At 52.6% G+C, this 18473-nt stretch overlaps 1 protein-coding gene across 1 annotated transcript in view; it reads right to left on the reverse strand.

Annotated features, from left to right (window-relative positions):
- Nucleotides 1-18473, reverse strand: part of LOC105699045 (gamma-aminobutyric acid receptor subunit beta) — an 84005-nt gene that overhangs the window by 45669 nt on the left and 19863 nt on the right. The window contains exon 2 of the mRNA XM_023433906.1: nt 5494-5591. Coding sequence (XP_023289674.1) covers nt 5494-5575 — 82 coding nt within the window. The 5' untranslated portion in view covers nt 5576-5591. The remainder of the gene's footprint in view (nt 1-5493; nt 5592-18473) is intronic.

Consider the following 18473-nt stretch of genomic DNA (forward strand, 5'->3'; position numbering starts at 1 on the left):
GTTAAAGATTTGAGATTTATCTCGGCAACGATAGAAATAATTTTCTAGATCGGATGAAAATAAAGAATGGCCTCGCGCTCTCTCCTGGAGGAAGGGAGGAAAATCTCCGGCCGGGATTTTCACCCAAGGATAACCTTTATCAGAGACCGTCCGATCCCTCCTCGGAGGAGAATCCTTCCTCGATTCTGTTTTCATTTTATAATGGGAATATTGAGTGGCCGTTATTAGGGCAATTTCTCGCTCGACCGAGGGCCGAGTTGCTTCCCGGAATAAGCGATGCATTAACATCGACTTCGCGTCGGACTTCTTTGTCCCTCTGCTGGGCGATTAATTCTCGCCGGGGGTGAAATCCTGGCGGAACCTTTGTCGGGATGTATTTTTACGGCGGACACCCTCTTCCCTCCTGAGGGGAAGTTAAACGTATAATGACCATTAGCGAGAGCGCCTTACAGGGGACGTTACGTCGCCCTTTTTCAAAGGTCCCGCGCAACGATAATTAACGCGCGAGGTCTTCCTCTCATCCCCTGGCTGAATAGCATCCCGTGAAATGCTACGTTAATTATTAAAACGCGCGTTACCGACACCCCCAATGTACCGAAAATTATGCTTTCAACGAGGAGGGATTTTGTTAATAACGCCAATTCACCAGCCGATGTTCACGCATCCGGCTAACTATCCGGCCGGGCGGGAAACGCGAGAAAGAAAAATGGCCGCTGCCGTCGCGCGAATTCTTTCGAACTTCCTGGGAAATAAATTCAAATATACCCGGAAATACAGGGAATTTTATGCAAAAAGGTTCTAAGTGGTCGTTTGTGCATGTAGACTTGTGTTAATTTAACTTTTGTCGTGTTAGAAAGAGCCTGTAGCCGTGAACCTTCTCTAAGGGAGATGGAGCGTGTGTAACAAGATGGCGGCTGATCGCTTGTATATATTTATATATATATATATGTCGGGCTGCTAAATGGTTGCTTTGGATCAGGGTACTGTATATTTCGGAATGATCGAGCTGATTCAGCGATTGTCAATGACTTGATTAGACCTAGGGTAGTACCATTTTGACTTCGGATAGCGAGCTGATACTCAAGACGTACATGGTGACGCCCACCTCGACGGGAGGACCTGAAATTAAGGTTATGTCACTGAGTCGGCCTCAAGGGCCGAGGGCTAGAAAGGTAGAGAAAGGATCGGATGAATCATAGCTGGCAAGGAAAGTAATATAAATAAAGTGCCGAACGATTTCCAATAACTGTTAAGGCTGCCTCAATAAAGAATCACTACGGTTGAGTCTCGCGACATAAATGAACAAAAATTATATTAAATATACCCAAGGGCGTGACAATTCGTTAAACACCTCCCCGGTATGCTTTTACCGAAAGTCGAACCTTTCCAGGCGTGATTCTCCCTCCCCTGTTTGTCCAAAATCATAATCCGATGAAAACCATCGCGTAGCGAGTTAATTTAAATCTCAGTGTCGTAACTCCCCGAGAGGGAGTGTGTTGTAAAGCGTACGGAGGTTTGCATTAACCCGGGCTCGTAAAACAAGAATAAAAGTGAATAACAATCCAGATGGATCTAGAGGCGTCTTGGAGGGCGATCGCATAATTTCAGAGCGGGAGTAAAAACGTCCTCCGGGGCATTTAAATTCGACGAATGCACAGGAGGGTGGACGGGGTAATATATACATACATATATATGTCGCGCATTAAATAACAATCATCCCCGGTCGAGTATCCGCAATAATTTCCCCTTATCGAGCAGTTAATCGGCCTCGCAGTGCGCATCGTTGGAAGCTTTCAGTCGGCTCTTCGCGGGGGGTCGCGATCAAGCCCCTTTATCATCGGCGTTTTTTAACAGTCTGCTCGTCGAGCTCGTCTATATAGGGCCGGGCATTAAGATGTTACGCGCAGATCGCCATTTTGCCGGGCGAAGTATCGAACTTCGTGCCGAAGCACGGGGATAAGCGACCCGGGGGGTAATCGGGCAAAATGGCCGCCGAGGCAATGAGGGAACGTTTTAAAATAGGTTAGGCCGGGCCGTATAGAACACCGGAAGCGAACATAAAATGGCCGCGAGGTCCCGGCTCTTTTTCGCGCCGTAGGAAAACTCCGAGTTAGTGCCGTGAGTTTCCTTACCGACGCTCCCGTCCCTTTTCCGACCCTGTATATATATGTATATATTTTACTGGCCCGTAGATATTACGCTAGAAAGGTGTGCACTCGTAACGAGCAGATGGAGATACGCAGAGGACGGAGGGAAAAAATAAAAGAAATATAAAGGAAAAAAAAGAAAAACAGCGTCACACGCCCGCCGTGCTTGCATTTCACCCCGTCGCGATTGCGACCGACGGTTAACCTCTTTATTTGCCGCGCAAGGGTGCGTTTCGCCGCTTTTCTCCATTTCTTTTTTCTCCCTTTTCTTGCCGATTTTCCTCGGAATTACCGTCGCCCTCCTTCAGGCGCGGCAAAACGGACGCCGCGACTCTTTGCTCCAATTTCCTCGTAGATGTCTGAAATGCTGGTCCCTTTTTTCGAAATATTGTACATTTCGTTTCACTTAGATAGATCTCTTTATTTTGTAGATGTTTCAGGAGAGGCAGGGAGCGACGGGAAATTCTGTCCGGATTTTCGATGACTGGGAGTCTTCTCGGAACGTCTTTTGCAAATGGCGGCCGAAGCGCCACGTGGCCCGCCGTTGGGGGGCCGCGATATATTAATTAAGGGCAGGCGATGCAACAATTCGGCACAATGCGGTCTTGGAAATGGAATAGAATTGTGATATACGAGCTCCCGCGCGCACCGCTCGTCACCTATAGGTTAAAACACATCCTAGCCCACCGGAAATGGAGATACATCGCTCGACCGGCGGTGCCACAGAGCGCGTTGGTTGAATGTGGTTTATGGCTCAACTTTATCGGGCTTGCGAGACCCGTTCCCTCCATCCCAGCCCCCGTTTCTCCGTTTCGTTCGCCGTTTACCCTTCCCCCTTTCTACTCCCCTGGAACATGCGTTCGCCGCATGTCGCGTGCCCGAACATGGCGCTTTCATGTCGCGCGACATTTAATTCGACGAGCCCGAAGTCTTATTAAACATCTGCCGACTGCAATCCCCCGGTAAAAGAAAAAAATTTTAAAAAGAATTTAAAAAGAATCCCGTGCATATATCCTTGGGATTTGAAATTCGTGAAAATTACCAGTTACTCGTATGAGGATGTATTAGGGGATTTTTGGTCTGCCTGGTTTTTGGGCCGATTTATGGGGAAATTACTGGCTTTTCATTTCAAGGTCATCAGCTGATCGGGCTGCAGCGAGGTAGGGCAGTTGCAGTTCTTGCTGGGGGGCGTCTTATTAAACATCTGCCGACTACAATCCCTCGGTAAAAGAAAATATAAAAAAAAAAAATTTAAAAAGAATCCCGTGCATATATCTTGGGATTTAAAATTCGTGAAAATTACCAGTTACTCGTGTGAGGATGTTTTAGGGGATTTTTGATCTGCCTGGTTTTTGGGCCGATTTATGGGGAAATTACTGATTTTTCATTTCAAGGTCATCAGCTGATCGGGCTGCAGCGAGGTAGGGCAGTTGCAGTTCTTGCCGGGGGGCGTCAGGTGCACCCGGTCCGCTTTGGAACTTGTTTCGGGGGCGAAAACGAAAATGAGTCCGGCACCCTCCGAGGGCTAAACCCCGAAGTCGGGATGCTGTAGGGTTGGACCAGAACCAGGGATGCCGTTAATGGTAACCCGTGGCAACCGGCGTCCCAACATCGATCCGAGTTTTACCGAAGCCAGCCCCGCCCCGGACCAGGAGTCCCGAAAATCTCGCGTGTTTCGCCGCCGGTATCAGGGACCAGTCCTTATCAGTCCCGAATGAGTTTTACGACACCCGGGAGGGATTAGAGATGCACCGTGCACCGAACCAGAACTCGCGGTTCCCATGACCCTGGTCATGTCCTGTGGCATTTCATTTTCACTTATTAGATTATGCGACTCTAATTCCTCGGCCGGACCACTCCGCTCCACGAGTTTTGGAAGTTATAGGTTCCAAAATATGCGAGATGGGTCGCCGAGTGCAGCCGGAATTCCTATTGCACGGAGATACCCCCGGGACCCGATTGCAATTGAATTTAGTGCTGCCCTTGCTAATTTCGGACTGGGAACTGCAAACTCCCCTCTTCAACTGATGCAATATGAGAGACAATCATTTCCATGCGATGGACGAGATGATGTTATACTTAAAAGAGGGCACCCCAAAAGGAATCGTTAATGTCTGACCACGTCCACGTGCACTACTTCGCCATGGACCAAGAATTTCAGACTTGATGTTAAATTTATTAAATTATGAAAGGTAGCTCTCCACTTTAATTTCGGACTGTTGCAGTGCCTGGAAGGATTCCCTTTAATGAAAACCTATAGATTAATATTTTAATTAAAAGAAGCATCCCAAGGAGAATCGTTAATGCCTGACCACGTCCATGTGCACTACTTCGCGCACGGACCAACATTTCAGACTTGATGTTAAATTTGAAAAATGATGAAAGGTAGTTATCCATTTTAATTTCGAGTCGTTGCAGTGCCTGGAAGGATTTCCTTGTCTCCCGGCGATTTGTAAGGAGGTGGGAGAAGTGGCAGCGATTTTTCCAGGATTCATAGAAGATTTTATCCCCAAGAAGCCCCAGGGACGGCGTCATCAAGGAGTACTCCCATTTCGCAGCCTTTTCCTCCTTTCCTTTCGCTCTTTGTCGCAACAATCGATTCATTGAGACGAGGACCGAGAGGCTGAGGAAGGGGGGCGAGGAGTCCTTCTCTCCCGGCCTGGATATAGAGGACGAAGTAACGAATATTACGGAATTCTCCTGTAAGAACCGGGCGAAAGTATTTCCGATGGAACGTGGCGAAAGATATTGCAAGCACGGGCTTTATGAGGGCCCAATCAATTTTCCGCGTATCGACGCTTCGCTGATCGATCGCCGTCGGCAAAGCAGATCCCTGCGCGTCGCCGAGTCGACTGAAAACTTCCCCTTTCCGACTTTTCCCCTCCCTGGAAAGGAAACCCCGAAAGATCCCTCTCTCGTTGAGGAAAACTTCAACCGACTCCCGTGACTTCCTCCAAATTGTCCTCAATTTATCGGAGGTCCAAACTGAAAAGATGAACACCTCGAGAAATGAAATCATAAAGTCGGTAATAAAATTCAGGAATAATGAAAATCATTTCTCACGTTCCTGGGTACTAATAGTTACTACAATTTGGCAATTGAGATAATAAATGGCTTCTCGAAAAGTGAAAATTAATTGACTCCTTGCGATTCTTTACCCCTCTCTAGCCTTTGAAGGTATCGGTTTCTTTCTCTCTTTTTTTTAATAATTATTCTTTCTTTTCACAAGGTTATCGATTATTGCAGATTTCTCTGTAGTAAGGGGAGAGTATCTAAGTCCCGATCGAGTAGGCGGGGTGATTTCTAGCCGCTAGGGGAATTCTTCTAGGGGAAACTCGGTACTCACCTCCGTAGTTCGGCCTTACTCTTTTATCGTAACTGATGGAGAAGGAGTCCAGGATCGCCGAGATGTTGACATCACCCAACATGCTTCCGCCGCCGGTTCTGCAAATGAAAAACCAAAGGGCTTTAGAAATCGTTTTTTTTTTTAAATCCACCTGTGTACGTATAGAGGTCTTTTCCGGCCTGCTCTTTTTATCCCGGCTACTGCCAGCCGAGAAGCGGAGAGCACGACGGCCATCAATTTATTGCCGACGATAAATTCAGGGCGCCGTCAGGAGCAACTCGCCTTCCCTTAAGACGATTAAAACTCGAGCAGGACTCGTAGATCGGGGAGCGACGGATGCCCGGGGGTTAAATTAGTTACTTTTCGATAATTTCGATAATCCACCCCCGCGGCTAATCGGGCGAAGTTTTATCTCATCTCCGTATAATTTTAATTTCATCCGTCTTCAACTTTTGCATCCAATTTTTCCGTAATTTGCATTGATTTGCCCAGCCAAGCGAATCTCGTCGGTAAAAGAGGAGATTAAATCAATGGACGTGATAAATGTTTGTGAAATATCTGGAGAGATAAAATAATAACGTAGTAAAATTGAAGAGGACCGGTCTTTTCGAGCGAGAATTCCTCGGTGTACCACCCCCGTACACGCAATGTCCGGGCATTACGCTCTTCATCCCTTCGCGGCTTTCCACGTTTCTCGATCAGTTTTACCAAAAATCCATTAAACCGAGTCATCGAGAATAAACCGGGGCTGTAATCGCTCCAGTAGGTGCGCTAATTCCCGGCACACGTACACCCTCATGTGCATAGACACTATCACCCGTATAGAGAAAGGCTCCGACAAGGGTGGAGGGCCGTTTTTGTCTCTGCACCCCCTCGCCCTGCACCGGTCCGTCGATCCATTTCGCGGAAATAAATAGAAAAGGACTATTGGAAATAAATTGACGAATCCGCCGGCGCACATATTCGAGCCTGCTCTTCTGGGCGAGTGTATCGACTCGGATCTGCAGAGGGCTTTTTCTCGGGGGGGTGAAACAACCCCCGGCGCGGGAACGAATCGACCGGGGGTGTACCGCGGCTTGAAAAGTGTGTTCCCTCGACATTTCCATGGAAAAAACACCCCAATGGCGTTATTTTCAAGCGGGGCTTTTTCCATCCCTCACCCCCTGCCGGGGATTATTAATTATGCTGGGACAATTATGACCAAGAAGGGTAATTGGTAAAAAGTCTGCAATTACCAGACCCACTTACGCCCCGTTGCGCTACGGTCGAGAAAATTAAATCGAATGGCTGAAGAAGACGAAGAAAATGCCGAAGATAATAAGGATGCTGAAGATGCCGAAGAATCAGCTGATTTTTCGGGGGGTGGTACTTGGAGGGTGTCTATCGCAAGGAGAGGACTAGTTCAGTCGCCCTGGGGTGTCGGAAAACTCGCCCTCGTGACAAGAAAGCCCGGTAGGTGTCGGAGTTACACAGTGCGGGGAATGCAATAATCGCAGTTACGACGCTCGTTACCCGGGTGATCGACCGACCCCGAGGAGGGTCTTCGGGCCCGTCTTCAAGGAGCTGAGCCGCCGACTCGCGAAACCCGATTCCGGTCCCCGATAGGTAATCTCGTAAGCGTGATTTACATCCTGTAAATGCGTCCTGGAACAATCCCAGGATAACTTCTAACCCGGAATTATTTATTTCTGCGGAGCCTCTTCAGCATCCACTCCCAGGTGAAAATTTCTCTCTCGCCGGTTGGAGGACTCCTAGGTGGACTTTTACCTCGAGTAAGTTTTGGAACGTTAAACAGCGCGATGGTCTCTTCAGGGTGTTCTTCAGGGTACTCTCCGGAGTGCAGCGTTCATCCCGGCGACGTCGACCTGGCGTTATGCAAATCTGCAGAGGAGCGTCGACTTATCGGCTGTCGATAAGACAGGCAAGTGTCGCATTAGCGTTCGGTTGCCTTTTCTCGTCCCTTCGTAACGAGTGGAAGAGGTTTACAGGCCGGGACCCCGGTAAAGGGTTGACCGTCGATCCCGCCGAGGGGTTGCGGCCAATTATCGAGCGGCCACCCCTGGTGGATGAATCTCATTACTCGGCCGATCGATCGGGGGCAAACGTTTGCTCGGTCGCCGCCTGCACCCCCCCTGAACCGATTTTACTTTCCTCCCGGGTGAAGTCGCTCTCTCCGAGGTAGTCGCCACTTCCTGGACAGCGACGTATCGAGTCGGCCGACCGGATATTCCGTTTTTTCCCGAGACGAGCGAAACCCTGAGGGACTTTTTAATCCCCGGGTGGGAGGGACGGTCCCGTGTTTTTAAGGCCTCCTCGTGTCACCCCGACTCTCTTCGGGGTAACCTTTGTCGCCCTAAAAATAGGTCCGGGTCGCAGGCGGCTTAACTCTCCATCGAACGCTGTTCCCTCCACGTTCCAAATTCCCCAAAATTACAAGGCTTTCGTGTTTCCGACCGACTCTTCAGGCCCTGCTGGCCACCGGGGTGACCCATTCACCCTTTACCCCAGGGTCGCGAAAAGTCGGACTCATTTTTTTCCCCCTTTCATTTTCCTCCACCCCCTCCCTGGTCCCGACAATGTCCCAAGCCGCGTTTCCCAACCTGGCCCCGATGCAGTGGGTTGCCCTTCGAGAAGTTGACATTTTCTCGGGGGGAAATATTCTTTTGTGTAGCTATGCAATTAGTCGTGCTCGGTTTCCTCAAAGTCGCTGCAGCTCGTCTCAGGAGCAGCCCCGAGAAAGGAAAAGCCAGGCTCCTTAACGACCCTGCCCCCCTTTGTCCCCTTTATTTACCCCCCGTTCCTCCCTCCCTCTAGCCGGCTTTTCCGAATTTTATTTACATTCGTCGAGCAACCGTGCGCAAGAATCGCCGGTACCAAAATGGCGGTGCTCCGGAAAGTTCTTGCGGTAATAGGATTTGTTTTCAGCTTCTTACGGAATCCAAGCGAATGGACGGTAATCCTCGAGCTTCTTCAATCCCCTCCTCCTCTCCCCTCCCCCTTCGGAAACTTTGCCTTTTTACTTTCCACTTACTTCTGCCCGTCATTCCTCGGCATTGAATAACGAGGCTTTACGTGCGTCCAAGAAACCGCGGCCGCTCCCCTAGGCACTTCCGATTTCGCGGTCTCTTGATTCCCCCTCTTTCCCTTTCCCAGGGGTGGTTCCACCACGTGAGAGCCTTCAGTAAATCATTAGACCCTTTTCGCGGTAATGGAAAAATCCCTCCCCCCCCCCTTCCTCATCGGGAAATAATAAACAGCGTTTAATTAAAGTTCGCAGACGACGCTCGTCTCCCGAGCCGCATCCGGGCTTTTCAGGGCTCGAGGCGAACTTGAAGTTGAGCCCTAGGGAGGGATCGGGAGGTCTGGCCCATTTCCGGGAGAACTTTCCGGATTAGATTTCACTCGTTTATGCAAATCCGAAATCCCTAAACTCGGGATGTACCCGATGACTTATCAAGCCGGCGTTAAATCTCCCGCGTTAAGCGGGTAATCTGGGTGCGAGGGGCGTCGCGGGGGTGGGGTGGGGGTGGAAACTTGGATTCTCGAAAACACGTCCGAGCCTCCCTAATCCCTCAGCCCTTATTTCCCAGCCCCTTTCTTTCGAGTTAACGCAAGCCTCCAACTCAAGCCACGAAGTTTCTTCCCTAATAAGAAGTTTCCCTAAAACCACCCCTCGGACGTAGGATTCGCGCACGTAAATAGGGCGAATCGAGAAACCGTGAAAACGGGGGCCTTAAATTTAAGGGAGGATCCATTTCCTCCAGGAAACGATTTCGAACCCCGGTTACTCGAAAATGTTAAAACGCTCGAAGTGCTGACTCGACCTGGGCGGAATTCGACCCCCTCCCCTCCCCTCCCACCCCCTCTTTCCACCCCTTTGAAAATCTCTTTGTTCCTCCGCCTCGAGGCTAGGCACTTCCTAGTTACATAGGATTCCGTAGCAGGTCTCAAGTTTATTCTCGGGTCTCTGGCCACTTCTCCGAGGCTTTGCAGAGCGCCCAGTGAAGTTGAAGTTCAACCCTCCAGAGGGAGAGAGAAAGAGAGAGAGGGCAGCCCGGAGGAAGAGAGAAGAAAAAGGGAGGCACAGAGAGAGAGAGAGACAGAGGGGGAGCTTCAGGGTTCGCCGCTTCCCGGGAACTTTCCGAATGAGATTTGATTTGTTTATGTAAATTGCAGTCCTTTTGCGATAGGGCCGCCGCCCCTCCCCCACCCTCCGTTCGCCCCTTCGCCGGAATTTTCTTCCTCGCTTATTTCATCCCCACCCCCCCCCATCCCACCCGTCTACTTTTGTCTCCGTTTCGCAATTATTAATTTTCCGGCCTATTTGAATTCCCAGGGAATCGAATCAAGGCGCGTTCCCACTCCCTCCCCCCCCGGGAGGAGAGGCGGTCGGGGGACGTCCCGGCAAAACGCGGCGAACTTTAATATTGCGCTCACTTTGTTCGCCGCGGGGGTTACTTGACTATTAAAAGTACGAGCCGGCCGTCCTCCCCCCCCCCCCTCCGTGGACCCCGCCACCCCCTTTTACTTTTTCATCCCCGTTTGCCTGTTCCTCGCGAAAAGTTTTCCATGCAAATCAGCCACTTGCGGCGCACGGTGGTACCGCGCCTTCATAAGGGACGACGCGCCCCGGGTCCCGGAGATCCCCTTCTCGTTAAACGGAAACGGGATTGAGGCCCTCCCCCCGGAATGTTTCCGTGAACCGGGAATATCGCGCGAAGAAAGGCGTGAGAGAAAGAGGAGGATCCGAGGCTCTGAGGGAAATGTACAAACGGGGGGAGGCGGGGGAACGCCCAGCTTCCGACAAGATTTTCGCACGGGTCCAGGAAAGCGTCCAGGGATACTAGCGTTATTTCTTCGGGGATGATTCACGAGGCGTCGAGGTGGTCCAGCGGGGACCAGGTGAGGCGGCGAGAAACGGCGAGGGGATCGGGGAAACAGTGGGTAAAAATGGGGAAAACCGTGGAGAAACGTAGGGAGATGACGGGCGCCGGCGAAAGATGGCGGGGTTTATCAACAATAAAAGTCGACGGCGCATATCGATTGTTGGTTCCCCGCCCGGGTTAGACGCTCCTCGGCTCGGATCCCGCGAAGAAACCCCCGGGCCTCGACATATCGACCATGAATTATTCAGGATATAGAGGGTCCCCTCCCGTGGGGGGAACCCCGCGGAACCTAACCTAAAAACTAGGCGTAAGCCCGGCGCGAGGTAGAGGTCGCGTCAGTCGATCGAGCACCGCCGGAGAGAGAGGGAGAGAGAGTGGTCGTTGCTCCCGCGTGATTTACGTTAATTTTCCAGGCTGCGGCCCGATGCAGCCGGGGCTGGAGGGTGGAGGGCCGCCCAGGTTGCACATCCGCGCCGGGTTTCCCCCCCACGTATTGCGCGCGCTCGCGGGAGAGCCGCGAGGCGGAAGTCATAAATTCGTGAACGAGCCTTCCGGTTGCCGGGCCGAAGCGCGGAGGTATTCTCGCGGACGAGAGATCTCCCTGGATATTTCACGAGTGCCCCCCCTCCCCCCACCCCGCATGCGGCCGGATTCGCCGCGACGTTACCGGCCGAGGGCGGCGCCTCAGTCGCGGACTGGCCGAGTCGCCGGTTGGGGTCAGGGCCGTCGCTCGCATGTCCGGACTCCCAGGCCGAGGTAAGCCCATCAAACCGTAATTTACTGAATTAGCTTACTGGTTGCAGGGTCCTACACTCGGGATGCTGCAAACGAGGAAGGAAGCGAGGTCCTGGGGACGAAGAATGCGAAGAGGAAGGAAGACTCAGCGCCGGAACGAGGGTAAGTACCGGAGACTCCGCGACCGTGGAAGCTAGGTTAGGATGACGAGCAATGCTGGAAGAATGGAGCTGACGGAAAGAATGCCGAGAAGAGTCTTGAAGAGAAATCGTTGAAAGGATGCTGGGAAGAGGATCGAAGAGGAGGAACCGGCATGAGCAGGGTTGGGTAAGCATAATACGTCAAGTAATGTACGTGGTTTTCTACACGTATATTACAACGTGTTATACGTCCCTAGTTTTCTACGCAGGCACGAAGTATATTACCCCAAACTAAACGTGCAAAGCGCATGTGCAACAACGTGTAAAGGTGGAAGATCAAACAGTGAATTATGGGATGAAACAAATCGACAAGATGGATGCTGCGAAGAGGATCGAAGAGGAACCGGCATGAGGACGAGATAGGCGATGTTATGGTATAGAGGAGCTGGCGACGGGATAAGGGATATCGACGGGTGCACGCAATTCGCGGTTCATTCGTTGTCCCTGGGACGTGGGGACGGATGTCACCGCTAATTGGTGCACACTACGTTGTCGGTAATCTCTTTGAGACGGCGCGTCCCTTTATTCCCGCGCGACAATGTCGTGCGCCATCTCTGGGGGATTATCTTGGGCATCGTCTCATCGAGATAATCTCGCCCGGTGGGCTGTTCGCGCGTATAGATGCGAGTTGGCCCCGCGGCACACATCCCGGACAATAATAGGTCCATCTATCCATTCATCTCTCCGCCCCCCGTGCGTCTCCTGGCGGGAGGGCGCCATGTTTGCGAATGACGTCAAGGGGTTCACGGTGTGACGCCCTCTATGTGGGTTATGACGCAGGCGGGCGCGCCGTGTTAACCTCTTCGCGTCCCTACGCGGTAATAACCGGGTCTCCGAAAATATTTTTCCGGCCCGACGCGAAAACTGGGAAAATGGCTGGGCAGACGCGGACGCGCCCGCCGCTCGAATGCTGCGGAAACGCTGACCGCCGCGCGGAAATAATCTCCACCAGCATCTTCCTCGGAGGATCCCGCCATTGTCCCGGCTGCCTTTGAGAATCATAGATGCAACCCAGCCCGCGGCGGTCATCCCGGCCTGTAATAGCCCCATTTACCCATCCATTCACCTCCACGAGCCCTACGTCATGGCGGCGCCGGTCGGGACGTACCCCCGCCATCCCAACAGCGAAGAACCCCACCTGAGGATGATCAAAATCGGTCTTGGGTTCGGCGACAAGATCTCGCAGTTGTCGGAAGAAGAAAGGACCAACTCCTGGCGACGTTTACAAGATCAGGAATTGGATCAAGGGTTGTCGACGGTGCAAAGGAGGGAAACCAACTCCTGGCGACATTGCAAGACCAACCCCAAGCCCGATCTTGCTGATCACGACCGCCACCCCATGAACCCACCTTTTCGGTGGTCCTCGGTCGACCCTCCATCCTCTACCCTTCCGTGGGATCTTTTTCTCGTCCCAGTCGACGACCACCCATCCGCCCATTCACCTCGCATCGTTCCTCGGTGGAGGGCGCCATGTTTCCCGGTGACGTCACAGGGTCCCACGGTGTGACGGCCTCTATGTGGGTTATGACGCAGGCTCGGCGGGGCCAACCCCCTGCATTCATATTCCGTTCGGGCCGCTCTCGGCAAAGCTCGGCGGCACGGAGCTTGCGGTGTGTACACAAGTGTGAAGCTCGCAGGGCGGGAGGGGGAGTGCATGCTGGAAGCTGCAAGGGTGTGTGCAGTACCGGAGAAAGGCCAGCTGGAAATATTGCTCGATACGAGAGGAGGGTAGGGGTCGGCCGGGAAGCCGGGGGTGGATTTTCTGCGCTGCAAAGAGTGAGCTTTTTATGGGACGACCGAGGGGGGATGGACGCCGGGAGCTTCGCCTTCTGGAAAAAGAACCCTCGGTGAGGGGGGAGGCAGGGGGGGAATGAAAATAGAGCCGGACTCGTGCACGGTCCCTCGTTATTACGCTTGTTTTCGAAACGGACGGGGCTCCTGGCGGACTTCGCCGCGCGGAACATCCGCACGGCCGTGTCCGGCCTCGCCGAGGACCCTGAAGAGGGGGCGGTAATTGCGAAAAAGGCTCCCGGGGTCCTTCGGTCCCGGATATTCCCCCTAGGAGGACTCTTGACCCTGCTCGCCATATTTGACCAGGACTTCCGGCCGCTCCCTGCGGACTTAAATGGAGATCCGCGTTTCGGTCCCGACTTTAATTCGGTTTTTAATTAAAGTTGGAGCGCCGCCTCTCTTAGATGGCGCGCCAGATTCTAGTTGGGTACCCATCCCGGTAAAAAGTTCGGATATCTGCAGGCCGGTCATCCAGGAGTTATCCGCCGTTGTCCTCGCGTTATCCCGGGCTTGTCCTCGCGTTATCCTCCTCTGACTAGCGCCCCTTTCTCCTGTCCTCCCCGCCCAGCTTGGGGAAATTTGATCCAGTACGCTCATGAATATGCAGCGCGGCTGCGACCGTGTTACGTCCGCGTTTCTTCCGCAGGCGGAATATCTTGGTCCCGACTCGGCCGGGGGGCAATTTGCGCGGATGCGCCCTAAGGACTCCCGGGAAGGATTCGACGCGGCTCGGTGGAATGGTGCGGAAAGTCCACATGCGGAATCAAAATCGCGGGGAAATTCGGCATAGGGTGCCAAAATGGCGGATGTCTTTGGGAAGTCAGGCGTCCCTTCAGCTAGGATCGCTTCTCCCTTCGTATAGTTTTTCCCGCTCGTAACCCTGGGGGGAGGTCCGGCAAAAAGGGACGGAGAGGGAGAGCCCCGACACTTTTCCTAGGGAAACCACTTCCGGTATTTAAAGCGCCGGGAACGGGGACGGAAAGGGAGAGGGAAGGAGACGGCGGAATAGAGGGAGTATCAGAGCGGATTCCGGAAGATGAAAGACCAAAGAGCGTTCGTCGGTCTGTGATTAAATGTCGCGTAACTTCCCCTCGGCGCGATAACCTTCCGTTTCCGCGGCGCGGAATTATCGCCGTGGCGGAAACCGCGTTAAAACTCGCCGAGCCGCACGTGCGGCCGATCCTTCGCCGTCCCGACTATTTGTTTAGCTTCCTAAAGGCAGACTAAGAATACAAATAAAAATAAAAGTGAGAAATGCGTGACATTTTCTGGCAAAAGTCATTGACATGCTTCTCCACTTTTTACCCCTAAAGGGAGCCCCACGTGCTCCAGTTTTGTGACGTCATCGAGGGGCGTATGGCTGGCCGGAAATTGCGCCGGGTCTTCGATCATCAAATTTGAGACGGCCCATTAACCAGACTACCTTCTTCCCAACTTTAAGGCCGTGCTTCAGCCAGAAGAAGTGCCTTTGCTTACATGTATTCATCAGTACACTTATCTCTATATATATACACATTCACCTATGTATAGATATACGCGCGTCTGTATCTTTACGTACATCTCGGTGCGCGTCCCTCTGCAAATGCGGAGGACGGCCAGTGTGCGAAAGAGAGAAGTGAAATTCTTGGGCAAACAGAACGCTCGAGCTTAACTCTACATGCTTGTACACAGAGTACACACGCGTCTATTATTCATGGGTGCGCATGTAGACAGGCGAGCTTGCAGTCGCGAAAGAATTCCGCGCCAAAGCCGGAGCTTTCTCGAATTTCGAGGAAAATCGAACCAATGATCCGCGATATACCTCTAATTATCTGTCAATTACAATAATAAAAATAATTGCACAAACGTAAATTACCCCAAAGCGCTTTCAATATATCGCGGGAATAAATGTTCACCCCAGAATCATCAAGAATAATGATTTTCATAATAATTTATGAATATAACCTAAAATATTCATCCCGAGGGCACGAGACGATGATTTGCGACGAATTATGTGGATTTGTTTTACCTGAAGGGTTGAAAATTAGGACCCGACTCCATCTTCTGTTATCAGAGAAATGAGAAGGGTTACATGGGACACTTGCATCGGTGCAGCCAAGAAGTGCATCCCGCAGGTGGCAGATGGGGTCGTAAGAACAAGGAGACATGCACCCCGACATGTCTTAGACTGCAAGTAGATGGTCTAAAAAAGGGGTCTCGAAGGGGTGGTTTGCCCTAGGCGAGGGGTGCAGCCGACGACAAGTAGACGTTTCAATTCCGGACTCCCCGTCGGCGGATAAAGAACATTTCCGCAACGCGGAAATCGGGCGATCGGACATATACATGAAGAAAGGAGTACCAAGGGGTGGCTCCTATGGGGTGGACCAGGGGGAAGCTTGCAAAGGGTTCGAGAAGACAAAAATGCACCCGAGGAAAAGGAGATACAGGAAACCCGCGTGACGGACGTGCGTTTCCTTGCCCCCGCCCGCCATTCCGCGGCGGAGTGCCGGCGGGGTTTCCGGGCCGGACATTCAGATCCGCGGATGCATTATGCAGTTGCAACCCCTGGAAGCCCTGGCGGCTTCAGGGTGGCGTTAAAGCCGCCCCTTGGATGCAGACCCGCTCCACACACGCGGATTATTTACGTTTTTCCACCCCCTTCCGGGGGCTTTTCAGCGTTTCCTCCCTACCCCGACGCACCAGCGGAAATCCGGGACTCCGTGGATCCGCGTCCCGGCATGCCCGCTAAAATAGGAAATTAGTTTCCCCGTTCCTTTTCTTCCCTCTTTCGCTTTTAAGGGTTGTTGTAAGGGGGTAAGAGCTGATACGAGGGTGGCGGGAGAAACGCGTCGCGGTGAAACGGGAACGGCGAGCGTTAATAGAGGCTGCGAAGGAGGAGGGGGCGTCAGGGGGTGGTTTCCACCCTCCAGGATGGAACTAAGGGTGGAAATGACTCGACGGCGATTCGACGAGCTTAATGGACTTAAGCGGAGAGCTTTCGATCCATGTCTGAGTCTTGCTCCTGAGAAAATATCCTTTATCGGAGGTACATCGAGGAGGGGCTCAAGGGGGGGGGGGGTGAAAGCACCCCCTGCAAGGGGTGCTCGATACTAGGGGGCCAATAACGCGCGCATTCTCCGGTTATATATCGGTGGAATATCTGTCGCGAGGAGATTAAATTCCGCAAGGAATTATGCAGCCCCGCTCTCTTATTTCTCGCTCGGCCAACATTTGCCCACCCTGTGGACAAAAATTAAATTCCTTAAATAGCGGAAGGAGGGAGGACGGGGAGGGGGGGGTTCAATTAAAACCGTGGAAAATGGAGCTGACTTTACGCCACCCAACCTCCCCCCACACATGGGGAATTCTGCCGCGTTTAATACCCCCTCCCCCCAAGAAAAAATATTCCATTACCCCATGCACTGCATCCATGGAGCGATTGATCGCTCGCCGCGTCGCGATAAGTGCACCGAATATGCGATTGCCCCGTTAAATCTCAATCGAATTATATCGAGGGTGGTGGGATTTTATACCGGCAGCCGCATGCACCTCGCACTGGTGCAATTATGCAACGCACGTGCACGCCGAGGGCCCCCTTTCTATTATGCATGCCCATGAATATCCATCGGCTTGCGAAGCGCAATCGAAAGGGTTACCGGAAGGCGCAATTAAGAAATTCCCGAAGACCCCCAGGAATAGAGGGACCCCCCTCGGACCGATTGTTCAAACTTCCGGCCGGGAATTAGAGGCTCGATCAATGACCATTCAGCAGTTCCCGGTTTCGGAGGACCGGCGCAACTTCAGGATTTTACAGATCTTCAGGACGTGCCGGGTTGGCCGCAAGATTATTCCTACACGTTCCCTGGGGTTCGAGGACGCGGGGAAAAATTAATAATCGGGGGGTGGAGGTGTGCAGGTCTGCGGAAAAATTCGATGATCGGTGCGGAGGCGACCGGGAGTGCGGGCCCTCGGGAGGCTGGGGGTGGCGCGGCTTTCGGAGATCCCGGATAGGCACATGCCGTAATAACCCAATACCTGGGTGTAGGTACCCCTTGTATGCACCCGCTGCATACAGGGCCTCGGTGCACCCTGCAGGCGCGGTGTACAGAGACGATGCACCGTATTATGCGGAAAGCCAACTCGGCATAGCCGCTGGCCCTGACTGTTACCCACAGTCAACTAGGTTCGCGTGCCTGCCTGTCCATGAACAATGGATCGGGGTTAGGGAATGGAGAGTGATGGCAAAGATAGCCGTGGTAACAGTGATAATGGAGTACAATTACAAGAATACCGCGTTGTTCGAGCAGGCTCGCCCCCTCTCCGTCCCACCGCTGGGGACGCCGATGGCGCCGTCTCTCTCGCACTCATTGACGCCCTCCCGTTTCGACGAGCACCCAAAGCCCGTGTCATCGATCAGCTGCTTCCGAGGACGGACGTCTGGGTCAGCTGCATTCAATGCCACCGGGAAATGGGAGGTGCGGGGACGGAAATTCTTCAAGATGCCCCCAAGACCCGAAAAAAATCGAGATTGGTGGCACTTAATGTTGGTCCCCAATTTTTTGGCCCAACCCAACACCTCTTGTACGTGAGTATCTTCGTATCCAGAATACCAGAAAGTTTACCGAAGGAAATTTCAATATCTCCCGTTTCGTTTCATCGATCAGCATCTGATGATGTGGTCAGTTGCATTCGGACCCACCCCAGCATCCCTGGATTTTCCCGCCGTACCATACACGCAGAGGAACAATTTGCAATCCTATTAAAGAGAAATTCCACTCGCCTTGGCGAATGGAAACACGTGAAAATTGGGTCTCTCGAGAGAAGAGGTGAGAAGAGATGATTCGAGTCCCGGGTTTCCATCGTCAATGGTCAGAGGACCATTTCGCTGGTCCAGAGATCTGGCCGGACACCAGAGGGGTGCAGGTGTCTCCGATTGATGAATCGACAGGGAGGAATCGACTTTATTTCTCCACTCGGGGCGGCCATTTTGTATCCGTCAAGCGTTATTGGGCCGGGCAGGACAGGCCGAGCAGGGCCCGGGGGGTCTGGAATGATTTACCGGGAATTACGGAGGCGCGCGGCATACTGCCAGTGCAATAAGCAGTAAATCAGCAGCCGCGTGCGTTTTTCGCGGCTCTTCGGGGGCGACGCGACGCGGAGGGCCGGAAGGAGCCTCCGAAACGGCCTGGACCTACTTGCCCCTCCTCTCTTTTCTACGATGTCCGAAGCGATGACCGTATTTGCATCCCGACCAGTTATTTCCGGACCGAATGCTCGATAAATCGCCGCCGCCATTACGTCGACTGGGAGAGAAAATAGCCATGCGGCAAGAAACATGCTCGGCGACCCTAAGAGAAGGATTTCAACCCCCCGAAAACATAGAAAGACG

This window comes from Orussus abietinus, unplaced genomic scaffold (assembly GCF_000612105.2).
Source record: "Orussus abietinus isolate OABI.00-Male unplaced genomic scaffold, Oabi_2.0 scaffold3, whole genome shotgun sequence".
Classification (NCBI taxonomy): domain Eukaryota; kingdom Metazoa; phylum Arthropoda; class Insecta; order Hymenoptera; family Orussidae; genus Orussus; species Orussus abietinus.